This window comes from Orbicella franksi, chromosome 1 (genome assembly GCF_964199315.1).
Source record: "Orbicella franksi chromosome 1, jaOrbFran1.1, whole genome shotgun sequence".
Lineage (NCBI taxonomy): Eukaryota > Metazoa > Cnidaria > Anthozoa > Scleractinia > Merulinidae > Orbicella > Orbicella franksi.
Genome location: NC_138145.1, coordinates 19,303,576 through 19,326,803, shown reverse-complemented (window position 1 = coordinate 19,326,803; position 23,228 = coordinate 19,303,576). Strand labels below are relative to the sequence as shown.

Below are 23,228 nucleotides of genomic sequence, written 5' to 3'. Positions count from 1 at the left end.
TGTCAATCTTAGTGGTATTTCCTTCTGCGCCTCAGCTAGACAGTCAGCGGTTGCAGCAAGAAGAAAGACATTCCATGTCATAGTACATGAGCTACTTATTGCCGAGCAAGATAACAAAGATGGCGGACGGCGATCAGGGAAATGCGCAAAACCCGACCGACCCAGAGACAAACGGAGGTGATTCTAATGACGTCGAAGAAGCAGATGAGGTACATTATATTCGTTTTGTTTTTTTAGTTTTACTTTTATTATTTTTAGTTTCACATTTGAAACAGTGAAATGGATAGTAAGCTCATCTTTACCTTGAGATTCGACTGTAGCCTTAGCTTACGTTTTATTCGCATCGCAATATTTCTTTTAAATCAGGATTTGCAGGTTGATCTTGATCTAGGTGAATTAGATCTCACTTCTCAAGATGAATTTATTTTGGACGAAGTAGATGGTAAGTAATACTAAACAGTGCTAGTCCAAAAGTACGGGATAGTACCTGTTACAAACTTTGATAAGCTTATGTAGGTAAAAAAAATGCTGTATAGTAAGCTCAGACTGAACTGAAACATGAACTGAAACATGAACTGAAATTTTTCATTCTAAGCCGTTGACACCTCCATGAATCAATGAACTTTGTAAACCACATATTAATTGAAACACTGATTTCCATTAGGCGTAACTGCAAAATACATGTACCCTGCCACTTGAGTTATTTCATTCTTGCACTTTTTTCGTCCTTTAAAAATATGTGTGCAAGTAGAATCAAGAGCAATAGTGGCAGGGTATTCTGCAGTGGCTCCATTAATTAATAGTATGTTGAGTTTTCAAGAGAGAGGTGCAGCATTGCAGTTAATCACTATATCATGACTAATTATCACTTGTGATATATCAAGAAATATCTTACATGTTTCTTTTAGGCAATGTTGATAATATCATGATGTATCACTGGTTTTATAAGGAATTGCTTTTTTGATATTTGATTCCGCATTAGGTTTTTATCATATAAGCATAATTTATCATGATATTATCAGAATACAATGTATTTAATGAAGTTTGAATTTCTTCTTCCCCCCCGTGATATAGGTATGGGTTGCACTTGGGAAATCTTTGCCAGAATTTGTTTACTTTGCAGTGGAAATTGTCTTCGCGGGCCTTTGCCTAGTGCGACCGCAAGTTTTTCGCTTTGGCAAAAACTTTGCGAATTGGCAAAACATCAAAGATGCCGTAGTGCTTGGGTGGGGCAGGCAGATTTTCGAAAAGTCGAGCCAAACAATGGGAATCACAGCGGTTACTGTCAACACTTGTCAGCGTAACATGAAAAACAATACGCATGGGAAGTTCAGTTCTAGTTCGCGGTCTTTCATCATGAACGGACAAGGACGAGGACGATTATTATAATCCCGCACAATTTCAAGGTTTTCAAGGTTTTCGCGGCGATAGCATGGGATACCTGCAGTATGCTCCTGTCTACCATGATACGACTGGAAGGGGAACGCAACCGAGCACTTCACATGCGAGCATTGCGCAGGAAAGCACTCTACCAGCCAGGTCCATGCAAGCAAGCGCTTCACAAGCGTCATCGTCTTCGTCTTCCCAGTCGTCTCCTGAACATGAATGTGTTGATGCTGGAAAATGATCTTATGAAAGATGGTCAGATTATGAAGAAAAAATGCTAATCAAGCTGTGGGCCGAGAATTTCGATCGCATCAACAGCAGTCAAGCCCGCAATGCTTGGGATGACATCACCAAGCAAATAAATTTGAAATTTGGTACTGACAATTATCTAGTGCAACCCTCCGTTTCTGTGGAAAAGTTTTCCTTTCCGATTGCGGTTTCAAATTTTTGTGTTTTTTTAGCCGGCAAAGATGAAAACTTTTCCCAAGTGCGACCCATACCATAGTGATAAATCATGATATTATCAGAATATTTAATGAAGTTTGAATTTCCTCTTCCCTCTGTGATATAGTGATAAATCATGATGCTTAGTTCCTTGCCCCCGAGTGGGGGATAGGGCCGGGCTTATTTCCAGTTTCCGTAATCACCTTGCTTTTACGGGATGGGATGATTGGCCCCATGCCCAACCCCCAACCTGGAGGACCAGGGATTTTCTGTCAGGGTGTCCTTCCCCTAGCCACAGGTACCAGATATTTAAAGGTGCTGGAAGCTCGCCTTTTGCCATTGTCACTCAGCTACATCGTATTACCAGGGTCACCAAGTATGGAGGTGTGACGTATGACTTGCTGACAGAGCCTTTTTGAGACGGTAGGCATTTCTCAGCACTTACGAGAGCTGCCTAGTGGCAACAGTAGCTCTCACTGAGACCTTTTACCAGCCTTTGACCATGATATTATCAGAATATTTAATGAAGTTTGAATTTCTTCTTCCCCCTGGGATATAGTGATAAATCATGATATTTTCAGAGTATTTAATTAAGTAAGAATTTGGTCTTCCCCCTGTGATAGAGTGATAAATCATGATATCAGGATATATAATTAAATGCGAATGTCTTCTTTTCACAGTGATAAAGTGATATATCATGATACAATACAATGCTGTCCCTTGACAACAAATAAAAGCTAGCCGCAAGTAAACAGCAGTGAAAGTAACCGATTTTGATATTATCATGATATATCAAACAGTTACTGTCAGTGTCTGTTCTTTGTCACATGATAAAATCACCTGACTGAGATTTGAGAATGAGAGTGATACATGATATGATAGCTTGCTATTCTGAGGTATACTTTTCCATGCTACAGTGTATTCTCATGATGATTTGATAGTGATACTTTGATATCTCAATTTACCACTTTTTCAGTAGCTATCATGATAATCTCATATAATAATGATATTTTGATATTTGACATGCACATCGTGATAAAAATGATTTCTCGATAATATCATTCTATTATCACCAAAATATCAATAAAATATCAAAATATCAATAATCAAACTTATGATATTCTATCATGATATTTTGATAAACTGCAATCCTGCACGTGATTGGTTTTCAATAAAGGCCAACTGAGTTGTGGTGGTCAGCCTTGCATGCCTAACTGTGCTGTGTAAGAAAGTACATCTGTAGGGTATTGAGAATTATTCTTTGTACTCTCTTCAGTACATATACAAGAAAATTTGGAGGATGAATTGGTAAAAGAAGCTCTAGAAAAAGTAAGTTGATTTAAATATCAGAAAATATACATTCTAACTGACTGAATCAGGATTTGAAACAGGAAAAACTAAAAACACTGTCCCAGGAATGTACATGTAGATTCAAACATGTTTCTGGGGAATACATGTACATGTACCTTCTTGATGTGCCACTTATCTTCAAGCTGAAAAGACGTGGAAAAATGTATCTTTTTAACAAAATTTGTCAGATGGCTGTAAGTAATGGCCAGTACTAACTTGACCTGCATATAAAATTCTGGGAAATTAGAGACATATTTAAACAGTATTTTCCTTAACCATTATGTTCATTTTAGCCCACCTACTTCAAAATGTTTTGACAGCTCTGCTAGCATAGATACACTTACAAGTGCTTTGAAACTGCTTATCTTTACCCAGCTCAAAAATAGTCCATCCCAGTCTTTGATTTAAATTAATAAAAGTACGCAAATTATGTGCAATTTTATGGACTGACCTGCGTTCTTATTTGTCAGGGAGTAGACCTAAGGCAGTACTCAAGGCAAATTGAAGGCGACTTACATGAAGTGGAAAATGCATCCATTCTGGACTGTATCCTTATCTTCTGCTTAGCCTCAATATGACCACATGACATGTATGGGTGTACATTGTTAAATTACAAAATTTATGATTGCAGCTTGTTTAGTATGAAATTACAAGGAGATGCTGGTTTTAAAATATTATTTTGAAAGTCTGTGCCAAAACTAGAATTTCCAGAGGGATTTGGTGGCGGTGTGCAAACCAAAAAACCCTTTGTGGAAAGGTGGGGTTGTTTTCTGGAACAACACATGTTTTTTATTTTTGTGCCATGAGATGAAAATTTAATTCCACATAATGGCCAAGCAGGGGTTGTCTCGCATAATAAGTGCTGAGTGTCAATTGATCTGCACATTGCCTGAGAAAAGTGTTCATATTTTGTAGCAAGGACATTTGTATTATTCCAGTGGCTGCATAATATAATACAGGTCAACATTGTACAGGGCTGGGTTGTTCAAAGCCTGACTAAGCTAACCCAGGATAAGCTAGAATTTTGATTTCAGTTTTGTGACTGGGTTGAGGTTTTGTGTTTCATATATTGTTTGGCCTTCTGTTTTGAGTTTGAATAATCTCAAACTACACAAAAAATAAGCAGTAAAAACAATTTTATGCAAGAAAAATTTATACGTCGGTTAACTTTTAATCCTGGTGCTCATTACAACAAGTTAACCTGGCTTGAGCCTGTGATCCAATCTTGGTCAGTAGTCAACTTAAAAAAATGTGATCTTGATGAGCTCTAAACTTGAGCTGACGATATGGTCACATGATACTGGTCAGCGGATACCTTGTTTTGACAGGTGTCAATTAACATGCATGTCCAATGTCAAAGATGTATGCTGGAAATTAAGGCTGCATGTCTCGTTCAACTTATTAGCTGGAGTATGGCCACCATGTTGCACAACTCTGTTGCCATTGTTGTTGTTGTGCGTACGTGCCCACAAGCAATACTGCTAGTAATGATAACCATGAAAAAATCAATTCATGGGTTTCCTTTTTTTCCTATATGAGTATGGTACTCTGCTTGGTGGCCTTCTGGGCCATTGGAGCTCTGCAAAAACAAGTCAGTGTTCTTTTTCTCTTGACCATGACATCAAAGATATCAAAGAGAGTGAAAATATTGCAAGTCTCCACAACCAGATTGCCTCCTGTGACACTATTCTTGAGGCAAGTTGTTTTTTAACCAATTTAAATTATCAGCTACCGCTCATCATAACAAAACTAGTCAAAAGGCAAGGAATAAATTATTCTAAACTGAGTATAACGGCTCAGTCTACAGTATTGGAGAGTCTGTACTTAGCTAAGGAGGAGGAAATCCTTTGTTAAGTAAATACATCATTGGATGAATGAATTAATGAGTCTTTCCTATGAATTCCTATAGCAGTGATGAACTGCTACAAACAGTTACATGCATGTACATGTATAAAAGTGAAAATTAAAGCGATAATTAAAAATAACATGACTTAGATGGTCTTGACATGTCAGTGTGTGACTCCTGCTGGACCTTCCAGTTCATTCAGCCATATTGTACCCACAATCAGGGCTCGACTTTCAGGAAAAATGCTTGGGGCCAGCTGGCCCCTAAGTTTTCAGATTTAGTTGCCAGCAAAAGTATTTCAGTGAAAAGTGTGGAAAGTGAGTCGCTAGTGAAAAAAATTTATCGAATTGGCGACCCCAGTGGTCACAACATTGAGCTCTGACAATGCACTACAAGGGGTAGACATGTTTATTTAATAATCCATCAATAAATTCTTCCTCTAATTCAACAGAGTATGGAAAAAATGCTCACAAGTTTCCAGGTATGCTCACCTTTTTAATACTGTTACCTTGTTATTATGGCTACGTTTTTTTGTCCTGGCGAGACCTGCATGCATTTTCTTTCAAGGTAACAGCTAAGTCTACGTATGAGCCAAGTGGCCCATCATGCCAGCGTTTGACTTCGGCTTCAGTAGCATGAAGCGATTTGGAGTATTTCTACTCCCCCCAGTATGGAATGCTAGTCCATTGCTGGGTTACCCCCCAAGGAAGGAGCCCTCTCTTAATTTACGGATGCTGGAGGACCTTGTTCATCTTTTATTTTTATTTAATGTATTTTTTTCATTGACAATTAGAATTGAGCATTTATTTACAAGGGAGTGGTACATGTAGGTCTACTGACTGTTGTCTAGGTGAAGCATGATGAGTGCTATTGATGTACCTTGATGTTAACATCTGACTATTTTTTACTCTCCGTCTGTTCATCAGGAAGATCTTGGTAGCATAAGCTCTCAAATTCAAACTCTTCAGGAGCAATCTTTGTCAATGAACATCAAATTAAAAAATCGACAGGTTAGTAAGAAATGTTTTACTTGTTGAATTCTCAATTTACAATAGCTTACAGACAGAATACCGTGTAGAAGCAAGTTTGCACAAAAGGAAATTACTGTCAGTGGCTTCCATGCTACATACCACAGGGACACACACAAGAATGGAGCTGCCTGATGTTCACGTTACTGGTTTTCACAGCTTATTATTAGGTGATCTCAGGCTAAGAGCAACCAAACCTTAATAATAATTATTGGTGGCAATAAAACAAAAGTTTGGATAAAAAACGACTTTTTATTTGCTCAAATTATGAAGGAACACTTTCTTCTCTTCCCTTCTCTTCTCCTCTCTCCTCTTCCCCTCCCTTCCCTTTACTTCCGTTCTCTTCTCTTCGTTTCCCTTCCCTTCGCTTTACTTCCCTGTGGTTCCTTCTGTTCCTTTTTCTTCCCTTCGCCTCCTTTTTGTTGCCTTCACTTTCGCCCTTTTCAATTCTCCTCTAGTTTCTTCCCTTCCCTGGCGTTCCGTTCTGTTTTCTTTACTGTTTTTTATTATTTCATTTTTTTTATTCATTTTATTTCATTTCATCGTTTGCCTGTCTTCAGGCTATCAGGGGTGAGTTGAGTCAGTTTGTGGACGAAATGATGATCACAGATTTCATGGTAAAGTAGGTATTACATTTGGTGTTCTTTATTGTTTTGTGTTTGTAGATTCGCTGACATTTTTTGTACCGCAGAGGTTTTCAAATTTTCAGTCTCAGTGAATATTGATTGAAAAAAAATTACTGAATGAACGCATGCGAATGGTGGTCGACGTCCAAATTTTTGGTATTATCGACATCGCACTTTCTCTGTTATTTGTAGCTTTTTCTTTTCTTGGTAATACGCTAAACTAACAAAAACTCATCAACGAGTTTAAGTGGACGTCACCAAAATCTCTGACAAAAATCAAAGCTAGAGCTAAGTCTGGTTAAAGATATCGCTAAATGTACATATAGTACTTGCTAAAAAAAGTTTGCTCGGCGTCGTTTAGGTACGGAAGTTAGTCTCACCCACTGGATCCTTTGACCATAACATGTAGTTAGTCCCCTCCACTAACTATGCTTTGACACTGGGAGCTACAGTAACTGTCAAATGTAGTTCAAATTCTCGTCTCGTTTCTCGAATCTCGTTTAGAATGGCTTTTGTCTTGAGTTTTGATTCTCGAAAATGCGAGATAATCATCAAACCGGCAATCTTTAGGTTATGCGCACTTGATGTGTGCTTCGAGAAATCTTCATTTGATTGTAAATACTTGTGGTTCAGTGTATTAAATGACGTCATGTGAATCTGTGAGCTTGGTTTGCGCAAATACGCGTTTTTCGGCTTCAAAGTGCACGAAAGACATTTTTATTCTCTTGTATAGGAATACGCATCACAACAAAGTCTCAAGGTATATACAAGGACTGTTTGCTTTCGGGGGTGTAGATTTTTCATCTTCAAGGCCAGTTAAGGTCATGGGGGCTTTCGTGACATCAAGCGAGCACGCGTGTCGTCATTGAAATTCTCGTCTCGTTTCTCAAATCTCGAATAGCGAGTAGTCTCGAGTCTTGACTCTCAAAAATCCGAGATAACCATTAACCTGGCAATCAGTCGGTCATGCGTGATCTGTGCTTCGAGAAACCCTGAGCGGCTTTAGATACAGTCTGGAGCTTCTAACCGTCGTGCGGGTGAACTTGCGAATATATATTTGAGAACCTGATTTGCGCCAATGCGCGTTCCAAAATGCACGGATGATATGTTGACTCTCTTCTAATAGAGTACGTTACAACAAAACCTGAATGTATACAAAGACTGTTTGCATTTGCGGGGGCATATTTGTCTTGTAGCTAGTTAGGTCATTAACTAACACGTGAGACCAAGTGTGTCCTCGTTAACATTCTCGTCTCGTTTCTCAAATCGTGTTTGGAATGACTAGTAGTCTCGGGTCTGGATTCTCGAACATCCAGATAATCATCATAGTGAGAATCTCTCGGTTCCGCGTACTCGTTGCGTGCTTCGATAAATTCTGTGCGGTTCTAGATACAGTCTTCAACTTCAAACGGTTGGCTGTCGCGCGGGAAAACTTGCGAATCTGTGAGCTTGATTCGCGTTAATACACGTTCCAAAATGCACGAACGATATTTATATTCTCTTGCATAGGAATACATTACAGCAAAGTTTAAATGATTATTTATGCAAAGACTGTTTGCTTTTGGTGGCGCAGATTTTTCAACTTCAAGGCCAATTTAGGTCATGGCGGTTTTCGTGATATCAAGCGAGCACGCGTGGCCTCGTGTATTCAGTGAAGTTTGAAGTTTAATTTTACAACGTGCGGAAAATTACCCGAATTCGCTGTATTTGAATGTTTCAAGCGTATTGTGGTGTGTTTTTCTGTTCTATCTAAGAAAGCGGAGTATGATTTAATTACATCGTGATTCCTTTTTTTGTCAATATCAACTTAGTGTAACTTCCCGTGATGTTAAAAACTAAGTAAACACACAGAACTAACAAAGACGATTCCGAATTCGAATCGGATGGAAACACGTAACTGTTTTTATCTGGCCGAGATGAAAACTATCCAAAGTACTAGGAGTCCTAGGAGCTCGAGTAAGCCTTTGTCACATGCAAACAAAAGGGGATGGCACATATTAAGTGATTGGAAATCTTGTTTTTGCTTTTAGATTTTTACATAAACAGGAAAGGTGTCAAAACTAACGAATCATTCAGGATGTGACGGAGTTGTTTGTTTAATTGAGAGATGTTATAAAAAGGTTTGGCCACATGTTCATGTAACTTCTATCGCCCCGTCTGTTTGCAGAGTGCTTATACCATGTTCAATACGTCTGATCCAAACGACGATTTTTATCTCACATTAATCGATGACGAAGCGTTCTGGCAGAGTTTAGCTGTCATTGGATTTATCTTAGCGATCGTTATCATCCTAGGAAACGCGACTCTGCTTTACGTAACATTTAAGGATCCGCGTAAATCGATTCGTCTGTCACCGCCGGACCTGCTGATCACGAATTTAAGCGCGTCTGATTTCTTACTGGGTTTGTTGAACGTTTCTCTGGTTGCTTTGAGAGACGCGTATCGATCCAGTCTTGTGCATATGCCCTTCTCTGAGGTATTTAAGACGGTTATGTACGCCGTTCTTAGCACAACTCTCTTTGTGAGCAGTTACTCCATAATAGCCTTGTCGGTCACTTGTTATGTCGCCATCAGCAGGCCAGTGGAGTATAAATCCATCATCACTAGAAGACGTCTCAAGATATATATTGCCCTACTGTGGCTGATATCTATAGCGATGTGTGGTATTCCCGTCACCAATATACCCGAGAGGGCATACACGCTGATTTATCTTCACACTCACGCCTCTCTTCCCACCATCTTACTGACGGTGATCTATGTGAGGATATTTCGTGCTCTTGCGAGGCGAACGCGCGAGCTTCAACACAACAGATACGACTCGATTGCGAGTCACGCACTGAAACGTGAACGAAGAATGGTGATTGCAATTATTATCGTACTGGCGCTGTTCTACATCACGTACATACCTCAATACGCCACGCTTCATCTGTTGTATTTTTGCAAGCCCTGCCAACAGTCGATAACTTTCCACAAGATCGATGTAGCGCTTTCTAGATTTCTGTACATTAATTCTGTCATTAATCCTTTTATCTACGCATGGAGGATTCCTAAGTATCGCCGAGCATTTTATGACTGCTTGCAGAGTTTCTTTGGTAAAGGGAAAGTGACGGCTCGGCGCGGATAGTTGTTTCCCTTGCAAGCCGAAGACAAAGTGTCCTAACTACTCCAAGTGCTGGGGAGGGCCTAGTGATAATTTGTCGGAGCAAGAATAGGACTCCGAGTAAACAAAGTGTATTAACTATTATTTAAGAACTGGGCACGTTGATTAAGAAAAAAAGCATTGATCGCGCCATGTTGACCCCCGTGGATGTAGTCATTGATGTCCAACGAAGGTCGACTTCACAATCTTTCAGCTTTAAATACAACTTTACAATCTTGTCTTTCAAAAAAGCTCAATATTTAACAAATGTCTTCCTAAGATTTTTCGTTTTATTTTTAATCCACATTATTGCTTTCGATTGAAAAGATTAGAAAAAATTGACACCAGAGTTAATCTGTGCCCGAAACCTTTTATGTGTAAAATGCTAATTTTCTCCACTCCCACCATGTTTATAGACATAATACTAACTGCTACAGCGCAGAAAAATAGAGTTCTCTGGCACTCAGAAAAGTGTCAGGAACGAAATACTGTAAACAATTATTGCTCTACAAACTAAAAGTAATATTTTGTCATGTTGTAAATGTTACTGCTAACTGTCTACCTTATAAAGGCGTACCAAATATTACAGAACTGTCTTAAGTAAATAAACTTGCTGATAAACAAACCCAATGTAACGCTACTGTGTGTTCGGAAATCGATGGGCAGAAATGTGTTTTATATGGGTGGGGGTGTTTATTAAGTTACCGAGTGATTCAGTTTATTTGGACCAGATCTCTCCTGAGATATGAGACGTACATTTTGTGTTACTCCTTCTTCTTCGATTGTTTCACCGTAATCGAATTCCTAATTTGAAAAGATGATCTTAACTACAGTCAGCTTGAACTTCCATGACTCCACTCTACATTGATGGGATGCTAAAAGCGAATTTATATAGTAATGTACTGAAAGACTTTAGGAGGCGTGACAATGCTCTGTCAAAAGTGTATGTAATTGGTTTCTTTAAAAGGACTTTCAGTTAAATTTCGAAAATCTTACAAATTAGCGCTGAGTTACATCTGATCACAGTTCGTTTTCCTTGAACTTTGCTGAGTTAACCGACCATTGGGGATAGAAACTATGATCTTTGGGAAAGGGTTGAGGCAAGGTTTTGTACATGTTCTAGCACAAATCATTATAGCAAGACTTCTCCAAAGTTAGTAAACCCGCCCTATTTCCCACCGGGGAAAAAGCAGGCGTCTTTTAATTGAAATTGTCTTTTTTTTCCCGGTACCTTAGGCACATCTGTGAAACGCCAGTGACAGAACAGACATTCATAGAACAGCTGCACGAGTTGCATCACAAGATCGACTTTGCTAAAGAGCAGTCGTTTAAAGGGGCTCTGTCTGTCAATGATGTCGGAGATACGTTAGAAAAGCTGAAAGTCAAGGTAATGTAGCCGGGCTAGATGATCAAAGTTCTCATTACAGTCGAACAATTGAATACGACGTGGAAACGGTTGAAGGGATTTGAATGGTGGTGAAACGAGTTGACTGGAGTTGAAACGAGTTTTATCGTGTTGAAACGGGTTAACGGAGTCATTTCTATTTATTTCTACTGGTTGATTTGTTTGTCGGAAATGTTGACCTTTGAGCAAACTTTGGTCACGTCTAGAAAAAAATATACTTTAATTGATCACTCCCCAGTGGGGCTTTTCAGGGCCAATGGAAACAAACAATGAAGCAATTCATACAAATAAACATAACATGGTTAAAAATCCCAACTGGCAGGATGTAGACCAGTTGGGTATTTATAAACATGGCCGACGAGTTGAACTCGTGACTACCGCAGACAACTCCAGCTAAGTTGTCAGAGCGGAAGTTGAACCCGGGCCACATCCAGATTTCAAGGCCGACGCCCTAACCATTCGGCCACGCTGCCTTCGAGTTTTATGGGCATCTGGTAACCGTTCTCGTTTAGTTCGGTCTTTGTGTGTTCTTCGTGTATTCAAACAGTTGATGGAATTATTTTCCGCAGAAGAACACGTTCGCAACCGGTTTTGGTTAACTAAGATGGGTACGCAATGTCGAACAGTCCTTTCAACCAACGGAAAACGGCTCCTCAAAAAAAGCAAGGAACGGAAATCTAACTTTAGAGCGGTTTTCACTTGAGTGTCGTTTTAGTTGATTTTGCCTTTTTTACATTTAATGATTGCTTAAAAAACATACACCACTTTATTAACCAGTCAGAAGTTAAACCAAAACCAATGGTGAGACGCTCGCCTCGTTTTCCCGCGTACCAGCTACACGTATTCACCTCGAGTTGTGATTGGCTCAGTGGATTCTTTGCGTCATTTGTGATTGGCCAAAGTGATTACTTTGGTTTTGTTTTTTGCGACAATCAACTGTTTTTAAAAGCGCGACATAACACAGTTGGCTGTGACTGAATGGATTGGTTCTTGTTGAACGCAAACTTGATAATTAGGTAAAAAACCCTTTGTTTTTTCAGGGTAAACTCTGTCAGTGCTATAAATAAAGCTGCTATCAATACAGGCCATGCTAAAAATAAAATTAAAAAATAATACAAAATTGCTAAACTTATTGATTCTTGCTATTCGTTACTGGGACTTGGAATGAAAAGAAATGCGAGCTTCTGATCGAATCATTCGAGCTGTCTAATCATACACTATTTCTTTTTATTTTCAGGCTGTACAGAGGATCAGAGACTATGTCCTACAGAGAATTTATCAGTTTCGTCGCCCAATGACCAATTATCAGATTCCGCAGAATGCCTTGCTCAAGTTTAGGTATATTCTGCAGTTGAACTTTATTTTGCGCAGATTAAAAGTAAGGGAATGCCGTTTAGGTTGATTAAGTATCTCTTAATGTATTGTGTTTGCTTGTACTAGTATAACTAGTATTAGCAACACAAGTTGAACTATACTTTGAAAATATGTAATCGCTTGTTATCCACCTTCTTTCAGGTATTTTAATGAATTTCTAATGGCCCATCATCGTCAGGTTGCCAGAGAAATCAAAGATGAATACATCGACACAATGAGCAAGATTTATTTCTCCTATTTTAAAACGTACATCTCCAAGCTTCTCAAGCTACAGGCAAGGAAATTGCAATACGTTTTGTTTTTAGTCAGGGGATCAATCACAGAATCACATCAGCATTTACCAGCACACGTGATGTAACCTAGCAACCTCTGTTACAAAAATCCTGGGCTCAGTCATTCTAGGAGGCTAGGTTGATGCTGTCACGTGCCGACAAACTTAAGATTTCATTCATATCTCCACAATATCATGTATGAGAGGTAATGAAAAGAAAGTCTGCATACGAGCCAAATGGCCAATGAGGCCGGCGCTTATCTCCGGTTTCCGTAGCATAAAGCGACTAGAAGTATTTCTACTCTCCCATTCAAACCCGGACCACTCGATCCGAAGTCGAGTGCAGTCTCCACGAGGCCACTGAAGTAACATGAAAGGTAGATTTTTAGGAACTGATTGCCATAACTAACTTGTCTTTATTTCCTTTTCTTTAAACAGTATGAAGAGCTGGCGGATAGAGACGACTTAATGGGAATAGAGGACAACGCGAAGAGAGATATCCTTTAACGAATTCATAGTTTCCTGCCACCAGGCTCTCTCAGATCAAGGGCAGCGAACGGCAGGGGAAAGGAGGAAAGAAAAAAGAATGAGGCAATTCCTCCCCTCCCCGGAGTCCGTAACTACAGGGAAACTACGGCCTGATTTCCCTGAATTATTACGGTGTCTGCTATGAGAGGTCTTCGTGAGACATATTTAGTAGATCGCGGTTTTGTTAATGGATTTGTTATCCTTAATTCCTGTCACGTATCTTCTCTGGAAAAGTTTCCTTGAAAAACCGTTCGACAATTTTTACACTGGGAAGCCGTGGCAATGTTCTAACATCTGAGTTAGAAGAACCCGTCATTGTCCCTCATGCGGCACAAAAAAAGGTAAGGGGGTTCAATTATTCTGCTTTAAAATGAAACTATCCTCTGCATCCTTCATATTTTCTGTTTGAAACGGAGGTGCCTTCCAGTGACGCGTTTGCGTTTGATGAGCCTAGTGACTGGGTCAACAGGCTCGTGCAATATGTTTGCCAGAATGGAGATGTATTTTTGACCAGTCACGTGCAAAATCAAAAGGGCTGTCGAAGCTCGGAACTGTTTCCCGCGGTTTTGTGTTCTTTGTTTACTCTTTGTTTCGACAACAGTAATGATGGTTCCTGTATTTAACTGAATTTAATTTAGCTAGTTTGATCTCAGACGTTAGTAAGCCGTTAGCAATTTTAACAAAGGAAGCCTATTACACCCCTGTGTAAAGCTACTGTACGTTGTAAAAAAGGGAACGATGAGTTAACTGTTTTTGTTCTTTCTTGTTTTACAGTACTCATTCGAGAGTCTGTTTCGCAGTATGCACTTCACATTATTGGATAATAGCTGTAGAGAATACTTATTTTTAGCTGATTTCTTCATGGTTGAAAAGAACGCTAAGGATCTGTTTACAGCAGTGTTCGGTAAAACACTGTCGTTATTTCTGGTGAGTCTTATGGGTGTAGTAAAGTGTCGTTCAACTTTGAATGCCTGTAAATATAATGAAACCGTTTGTTCAAGAAGTCCATCGAATATAACCCTACCCCTTTCTGAGTCAGTTTCACTTCCTGAGCAATCCCATGGCCTACATATTACTCTACCCAGCTCTCCTCAATCCTATCCTCAGCCACTAAGCAGCATCAGCATCCGAGCTGAATATAGTCCAATTCCTGAACTCTCCCTTCTCCGCTCCATATAGGGATTGAGCACAGGAGAAGAGAGGGTCCAGGATGACTTGCGTGCCTATGGACGCGCGTGCTGATTTATATCCTGTTCTCTTTTCTCTTGCCTGGGTCAACCCGTATATAGCCTGGGGAAGGTAGAGGTCAGGAAGTGGACCAAGGTGGATATAATGCAGATCGGGCTGACTAAAACAATCTTTTAATTTCACGCCGCAGAAACAAATGGACGCGTATCTTGAAAGTTGTTTTGATGCCATTGGAATCTTCTTGTGTATTCACATTGTTCATCGGTACAGAATACTAATGCACAAGAGAAGTGTTCCTGTACTGGACAAGTAAGTGATATCTCTCTACGAATTTTGAAATTTGTTCGTCGGAAAACGTTTATCGTGCTTGAAAGTAACGCAACTTGTTTAGAGACACGTAGTCCAAAAATGGTTCGCATGCAAATGTTAACACGAGGACCAGATGAGACATTTAATTGCAGTGATTGTTACTGAAAATAATGTACAACGACAGTTGTTACAAGAGATAAGAATCCATTTAACAAATTGACATCGGTTTTTCATGGGTCTGTCCTGTTGTTGATCATGAATTTCGTCATAGCATTGTCAAAGTAGCTGTGGATCCATGAGGCGATAGCCGAGTGGATCCGCAGACCACTTTGACAATGTTATGACGAAGTTCATTGTCAATAACAGGACAGACGCATTAAAAACTGACGTCAATTTGTTTTTTACGATAACAAATTGTCAAATTGTTCGCTCTCGCTCGTTGACGCATCGCATAAATTATAAATTCATGTGTCTGTCCGCTTCTTGACAATGAAAATTAGCCAGTGAGAGCGCGACAATTTCCGCAGTTGTCGTAAAATAGTCATTTGTAAGAAACTGAAGGTAACTTTAAACACAGTTGTGTACACCAAGAGCGAGCAAAAGGATGTCCTACTAGAAGATTATTAACTTGTTGTGGAACGTAGAGTGTAAGCTTAGAGAGCTGTTGGAAACAAAGGAATTCTGGAACAGCGAATTCGCTGAGTGTAAATTCCTGAACATCTCAGTGGTTTTAACATAACGGGTTTGCTCGTGTAAACTCGACAGAAGTGGCTCCCTGTAACGCACAATGATCGCATGGAAGTGCTACAAAAGTAAGTGTTATATATTTTTGGTTGTTTATCCTAGATACTGGGATACAGTGTTGGAATTGTCATGGCCTCGGTTCACGTATGTAGTGGAGTTAAATGTTGATAGTGTTCGGAGCACAGATCCTAAGAAATTTGGAGTTATTGATATAAGACCTCATTATGTAAGTACGAACTCCTTTTTATTTGGCATTTTTGATCACTTGCTTCGTTAATAAAGATGCTTGTCAAACTTGGTTTGTTTTCCCAAAGTCAATCGCGATTGTAGCCTTGAGAGTTGTTCCTACTGAATTCAAATTAACTATTAATGTCAACTTATAGACACACGTACACATTGTTTACTTATTTTTGCTGTTCTCGACACCGAGCGTTCAAGAGACGACTAAAATGGTTATGTATATTAAGTTTTAATCATCGTTAAACATATGGGGATACTTTTTGAGGTTTTGACGTCATTTTAGGTCATGACTATATAACTAACGTTTCGATCCTTAACCCCCTTCATCACAGATTATTCAGTCTATGGAAGTGAGGTGTGAAGTGTCACTGGCGGAAATAAGGCGTCTGAAAAATAAACGGCACGCAATGCATGCAGAAGCGATGACGTTTAAAAATTGTTCCTAGAAGATTGGAACATAAGCAGACAAACTGATTCTTAAACTTTTGTGCTAGAAATTTTAGGGGTTTACATTTAGGGTAGTCGATTGGTGGTTCATTCAAGTAGTTCATGTACCTGGTCCATCTTGTTAGTCCATGTGCGAGGGGGTCAGCGAAATGTACCAAACCAAAAGAAAGATCAATAACTAAAATATAAAGCAATCCGCTGAAAAGTTCCTCTCTCTGAAATCAACACCTTATTATCTTTAAAGATATTTGGCAAAGCTAATTACGTCACCGGAAATTAATTTGTTGTTTTAACCATATACTTGACCAAGAGAAATCACTTTCTCTCGACTTGTCATATCGCGTGTGCGACCCACTTGTCTATCTAAAATTGTATGTATCGAAGATATGTTATTATGAGTTTGCCCGTGAGCGCAAATTTATCCGACACTGTATAAACCAAAATCCACCCCCAAATCTTCGTTTAAAGTGCACATGACATGAAAAATATTTTTTGCTTATTTGAAAGGCCTTTCAAAATACAGAAGAATGGCGTTTTTCTTTTTGAAATATCTTTTTTCGTTTTAGAGTTATTGACGTTTTTCTATTATGTAAATTAGATCAGTGATGACGTCATATTGTTTGCAACTAAAATGGTAAAATACTGAATAAACAATATCTCTAGAAATATTGAAGCAGTGTTCTTGAAACGTGGCACCACAAATGTACATCACAAAAGAAACAAAATGACACCGCTGAAATTAAAAGCACTCCGCTGATCCTACAAACAGCAAAGGAAAGCCGCAAAGTACAAGTTTCTCTCTCTGAAATCGACACCTTATTATCTTTAAAGATATTTGGCAACGCTAATTACCTCACCGAAAATTAATTTTTTTGTTAACCGTATACTTGTCATCAATGAACATTCGTATTGTCTCTACCCTTACAAAACGATTATCGATTGTTTGATCACAAACACTCTTTCGTTGACAGATAATATAAAACAGCACATTTCCAAAACTTCATAAAAAACTGAAAACTGCAAATGAATCGTACCCTGACTTCATTATCACTACTGTAAACTGTATATTTCAGCGTTCATACAATGCTCATACAGTGCTCTCACAGTGCTCATTCAGTTCAGACAATGCTCATTCAATTTACTTCAAGACTGGCAAAAGTACAACTGCGCTACCAATCCGTAAATTTTATGTAGACCCTTCAGCTATCGCCTGTGCGACTTGCTTGTCTATCTAAATTTGTATGTATGGACGATATGTTCTTATTACGAGTGTGCCAGTGAGCACAAATTTATCCGACACTGTATAAACCAAAATCAACCCCCAAATCTTCGTTTGAAAGCTGAAATTAAAAGCACTCCGCTGATCCTACAAACAGCAAAGGAAAGCCGCAAAGGAAAGCCGCAAAAGAAAGTTACTCTCTCTGAAATCGACACCTTATTATCTTTAAAAATATTTGGCAACACTAATTACCTCACCGGAAATTAATTTGCTGTTTTAACTGTATACTTGTCATATCGATTAAAAGCAGTCTGCTGATCTTACAAACAGCAAAGGAAAGCCGCGAAGCCTTCACCTATCACCTGTGCGACTTACTTGTCTATCTAAATTTGTATGTATGGAGGATATGTTCTTACTATGAGTTTGCCCGTGAACGCAAATTTATCCGATACAGAATAAACCAAAATCCACCCCTAAATCTTCTTTTAAAAGCTACAATTAAAAGCACTCCGCTGATCCTACAAACAGCAAAGAAAAGCAGCAAAGGAACTCCCAGAGTGCATTTCGCTTCCACAGGGGGATAAATCGTGCGCGACATAAGCGCACGGACATAAGCGCGACGAAACTATGCGAAATCACTATCCAAAGGAATGCAAGCACGCCAGCATAAAGCAATGACGTCACACAATACGTCATCGCTTAAAAAGCAGGAAGAAATAGTAAATGGAATTGTTTCCTTTTGAAAATATTCCGTCGATCAATTATCTTGTTATTTGTCTTTCAGATAACTCGTCGATATGCAGAGTTTTCTGCCGCCATTGTCAGCTTGAACGAAAGCTTCCCAGATGAAAAGGTACAGCCTTACTTTGTTGTCTAAGAAGTTGGAGAAATGTTTTTTGATCTGAGCTGTTTTTCCCTTTTGAAGGTTAACAAAGTTCTCGCCGCTTTACAAGTTGAGGTCGAGAACTTCATCTTAAGAATGGCGGCGGAGTTTCCTCTGCGGAAGGAGCAGCTCATCTTCCTTATAAACAATTACGACATGATGTTGGCTGTATTGATGGTAAGTATGCCAAACAAACCACAGGTTTTGGCAAAGTAATCGCAGGGCCAGCCATTGCGGTGGTGAAAGTGCAGTCTGTATAAAAACTGAAAAAAAAAAGAAAAAAAGAAAACATTCAAGCCATTCAAGGATCGGAAAAATGGGATCAAGAAAAGCCAAGCTTTGGTTTTAGTTTTATTACCTTAGTTGGGCAGATACTACGAATGATGCTTGGAGTGATTTTTGGGTCTTTAGGAGTCGTAAACTCTAAGCGTTCTTTGACCACGTTTTCATAAATCCAGTCCTATATATATATTTTTACTACATTCAGGAAAGGACATCAGAAGATTCTAAAGAGGCTGAAAGTTTCCAACAGTTACTCACAGCCAGAATACAGGAGTTTGTTGAAGAGGTGTGTCATTGTGTGTACCCTGACAGTACCAACAGACAAGATCTCCTTACTGATCTCTGTGCCTTTCTTTTAATACTACTTGGGAGAATTTGAAGACATGATTGATCATCGGAGTTAAACACAACTTAAGCAGTGTTGTGTATTACTGGGATGATCAAACATGTCTTCATATCTTTCTCCGCAATTCAAATATATGATATTTCATATATTCACTTGTATTCTTGGGAGAATTTGTTAAAGTGGGTCATAATTTGTTAATACCCTGTAGCGTTCAACTTTATCTTCTTTTCAGGAGAATTAAGATAGTGTTCATTGCCAGTCTTCTCGATATCCTTGCTATTCTCATCTTGATGTGTGCTTACATGTGCCATTTGGTGGGCTTTAACAGAGCTCCCTCTGCGCTATCCTGGGATTGACGTTGTATTATCTGTTTAGATTCTGTCTCCGGCGTTTGGTGGAATGACGGCTTTTGTTAAGGAGACGGAGCCTCTGCTAGAACGAGGACAGGGTCAGGTTATCAGACCTGATGAACGTATGTTGAACCTATTTGTTCTGGTTGCCTCTTGCAGACCTAATACTGCAGTTTAATTAATTAATTTAAGTCGATATAAGCTGTGAACATGTGTGAAGGTGTTTTGCTATAACTGTTGTATTCAACGAAATGTTTCTTCAGTTTAGCTAAGAAAACGTCAGTCAACAAACGTCGGCAACAATTCTTACGTTGAAACGTATTATAGTTAACAGACGTTTTCTTTCCAAGCTTGACATGATATCCATATCTCACAGGTTCTGTCTTATTATAGTATCATTTTTGTTGGCTTTGAACTTCCTGTTGTATAATGAAAGCAATGTCTCCGTGAAACTGGGGCGACCTGTACTGTTTACAAGGTTTTTATAATTGGCCCTAGCCCTAACAACAATGGAGGTGCAGATTAACAAGAACTAATCAAAATAGAGGTTTTAAAGAGATGCAGGTAAAGTTACGAAACTGTCTGCCCGCAAGGTCAGTGACAACTGATGAGAGAGTTAAACTAAGGCTACTTCTTTACCATTTGCGATGTTGAAAGGGAATTAACTGCTTCAGCTAAAATATTATAGATCCCTCACTGTGACTTGGGCTTCTTCAACTGATAGTTCATTTTATATTTCTATTTAGGGGCGATTCAGCAACTGGTGCGTGGATTCGCATCGGACTGGAAACGTTCAATTGAGGATATAAATCAAGAAATAATGAGATCGTTTTCCAACTTCAAGAATGGAACTGCAATTCTTCAGGTACTTCTTAGTTAGAGTGATATCATGTGAGAGAGATGGATAAGTTTGCTTTTTGGTTTGTTTGTTTGTTTTGTTTTTGCCTTGTGTTTCTGTTTTGCCTAGTCGTCTTAGCAGCCTTTTATGCTAAACTATATTTGTATTTCACAGGCTGCTCTGACTCAACTGATCCAGTATTATCACAGATTTCAGAAAATCCTCTCACAACATCCTTTCAAGCGCCTGCCGATCCGCAGTGAACTTATCAATATCCATCATGTCATGGTGGAGGTCAAGAAACACAAAACAACGTTTTGAATTATTGGAGAATGGACCTTTTTAGCTTGGCCGGTTTGTTTTCCCAATACAGACCACGTGATATTCTCTAGGAAATGTTCTTTTATCCATCCAAAAATCATTCATTCATATTCACGCGACTTTTGAAAATTGGAAAGCGACAATTCTCAAGGGTATCATCACATGTTCTGAGATGGGGCAACAAACCGCCCAAGACAAAAGCGTCTATTAGCACAGCATCTCGAAGCCTTGTTGGGTTTCGTTGCAGGACAATTCATATTTGTCTTCCGTGCTAGTCCTAACTTGTCTCGATTTTGGTCAATACCCACGACTTGGAGCTAAAGATGGCTACATATCGAGAGACGAAACCAGATAATATCTTCGTTCCCATGACTCTCAAGAGGAGAATAGGAGAGAGCCCGGGAACAAAGTTGGTACTGCGTTTTCTTACAGAGCCGACAACTTCAAATTATTTTCAGCAATTTGAACTTATTGATAAAACGTTTTGTATGTAAAGGGTAAAGTAAGAAACATAACAGTGTAAATAGTGCTGAAGGACTGAAAGAACTGTATAAGATTGCTCTCGGCAATATTGTTAAGTATTAGTAACAGGTGGAATTAGCACCATGTTTCACCCAAAATATGTCAATTAGATTTTAAAAATCGGTTGGACATTACTTGAGAAGTCAACTGGGAAGCTACTGAAACCTTTGAAGACTTGGTAACTACCCTCTTTCGGTTTCCTGTTTCATTTGTATTGCAATAAACGTGGATCCCGGCAGGGTCGTTTCTGAAAGAATGTACAATGCTAATTTAAATAATCACTTATCATTCTGTAAAGTTTACCACGAAATGGGCAATTACTGGGACACGAAGCTTACTGAAATTCTACTGTTGTTTACAGTGTAAGAAACTGAAACCAACAGTAATGAAAGCATTGTAACAATACATTATACTGAAACTAGTATGTTTATGTACACGAATATCCTGTATTGATGCAGATGCAAACATCTTTAAAAAACAAACAAAAAAGAATTGCATTCTTCTGCTTTACTTCCCGTCCCTGCCTTCCGCACCTGTCTCCAGCTTAGTTTCAAGACAAGCTAACCACCTGTCGCCAACCACCAGTCTCAGACGCATAAAGTGTCTCCAACTGACCTTTTTAAATCATATCTTGTGTGTGGTTAGGGTATTGATCCATCTCTATCTAGTTGGTCAACTTCCTTATTTTCTGAATTGCCGCCTTCCACGTCGAATGAAATTTCCAATGGCAACTGCAGAACAGAACTGGTTTAATTAACCGCGCGGCCATGGGCCGAGCACGGTTCATGGTTTACCCGTGGTTTTTTTTTTTTAACCCCGCGGCCACGGGCCGAGCGCGGTTCATGGTTTACCCGTGGTTTTTTTTAACCGCGCGGCCATGGGCCGAGCGCGGTTCATGGTTTACCCGTGGTTTTTTAACCGCGCGGCCATGGGCCGAGCGCGGTTCATGGTTTACCCGTGGTTTTTTTTTAACCGCGCGGCCATGGGCCGAGCGCAGTTCATGGTTTACCCGTGGTTTTTTTTTTTAACCGCGCGGCCATGGGCCGAGCGCGGTTCATGGTTTACCCGTGGTTTTTTTAACCGCGCGGCCATGGGCCGAGCGCGGTTCATGGTTTACCCGTGGTTTTTTTTTTTTCGACTTCGGTGCGAGCAGACCCAAGCTTCCACTCGGCCAAATTTGGAGTCACGCAACCTGTGATGTTTACTCGCCAAAAGCTGTTGAAACAATAAATCTCATCTTTCGCGGGAATAAATTAAAAACCCAGCGCTCGTCAAAAATTATATTTTTTCACCAGAAATTTAGCTCGGAACATATACATATTTATATTTGTTTCAATCGTCGATGAAATGACCTTTTCCGGATATTTTTTCCTTCGGGGTCAACCGAAACCTCAGATTACAAAATCACGCCGAACCCACATGTTGCAAAAAAATCTCTTCAAAACCCTGACTTCGAAGCGATATAACACTTCAGCGTTAATAGCTACCACACATCGGCAGGCGGTAAATCTATTCGTTAACAATCCAACTTTATCGTGTTAAAATTTCAGCGAAATCGAACAAAACCAGAATTAATTAGAATTTTTTTGTGACCTCACTTCCCAGACTTGTCCTAACAAAGGAAGCAACGGTCGCCCATAGCAACCGAAAAACACCAACATAACAAAGCCGACGTTTCGGCCAAAAAACTCCACAATTATCGCCTGAGAGTTTAAACTTGAATGGGAACATCTTTTTCGAACCTTTTTCAACTGATTTAGACCAAAGACTGGCCTCGGCGGGCTACAAAAACGACAAAGAGAAAAAACAGAACAAGACAGCAGAACAAGACGATAATATTTCATCGCGTGGCTTTCGACACGAAAACGAAAATACAGCTTACTTCTGGATAAATTCAGCCTTAGAAGCCAGCAACCGGTCCCAAATTACTTTCTGTATCCTTACAAATGTCCTGATTTCCATCTCCGAAAGATTTTGCCCCAATTTTGAGCAAATAAACATTTCGCCGGCGGCGACCGCCATTACGGTGGCTTGCATACTAAATTACTAACTTCACAAAATTCTCCCGAGGCGGGGGGGGGGATACGACAAATTTGGTGAGAATCAAAAGTAACGCCAATTTTCTGTCACCTTTTCAATCTG

General features: G+C 39.5%; 2 protein-coding genes across 2 annotated transcripts; both read left to right on the top strand.

Annotated features, from left to right (window-relative positions):
* Window positions 1-8: 8 nt before the first annotated feature.
* Window positions 9-21,044, top strand: LOC145495416 (vacuolar protein sorting-associated protein 52 homolog). The gene is made up of 22 exons (XM_081475031.1): window positions 9-209; window positions 367-442; window positions 3,107-3,159; window positions 3,651-3,726; window positions 4,808-4,875; window positions 5,478-5,507; window positions 5,953-6,036; window positions 6,615-6,676; window positions 11,056-11,206; window positions 12,462-12,562; window positions 12,740-12,872; window positions 13,308-13,365; window positions 13,614-13,738; window positions 14,172-14,324; window positions 14,776-14,894; window positions 15,741-15,864; window positions 18,329-18,397; window positions 18,470-18,604; window positions 18,915-18,995; window positions 19,431-19,527; window positions 20,152-20,270; window positions 20,418-21,044. Exons 1-22 carry the CDS (start codon window positions 87-89, stop codon window positions 20,562-20,564), a joined length of 2,184 nt encoding a protein of 727 aa, XP_081331157.1. The 5' UTR covers window positions 9-86; the 3' UTR covers window positions 20,565-21,044.
* On the top strand, window positions 6,689-11,045 carry LOC145495521 (adenosine receptor A2a-like). The gene has a single exon (XM_081475165.1). The coding sequence runs from the start codon at window positions 8,860-8,862 to the stop codon at window positions 9,802-9,804; it is 945 nt and encodes a 314-aa protein (XP_081331291.1). The 5' UTR covers window positions 6,689-8,859; the 3' UTR covers window positions 9,805-11,045.
* Window positions 21,045-23,228: the final 2,184 nt, after the last annotated feature.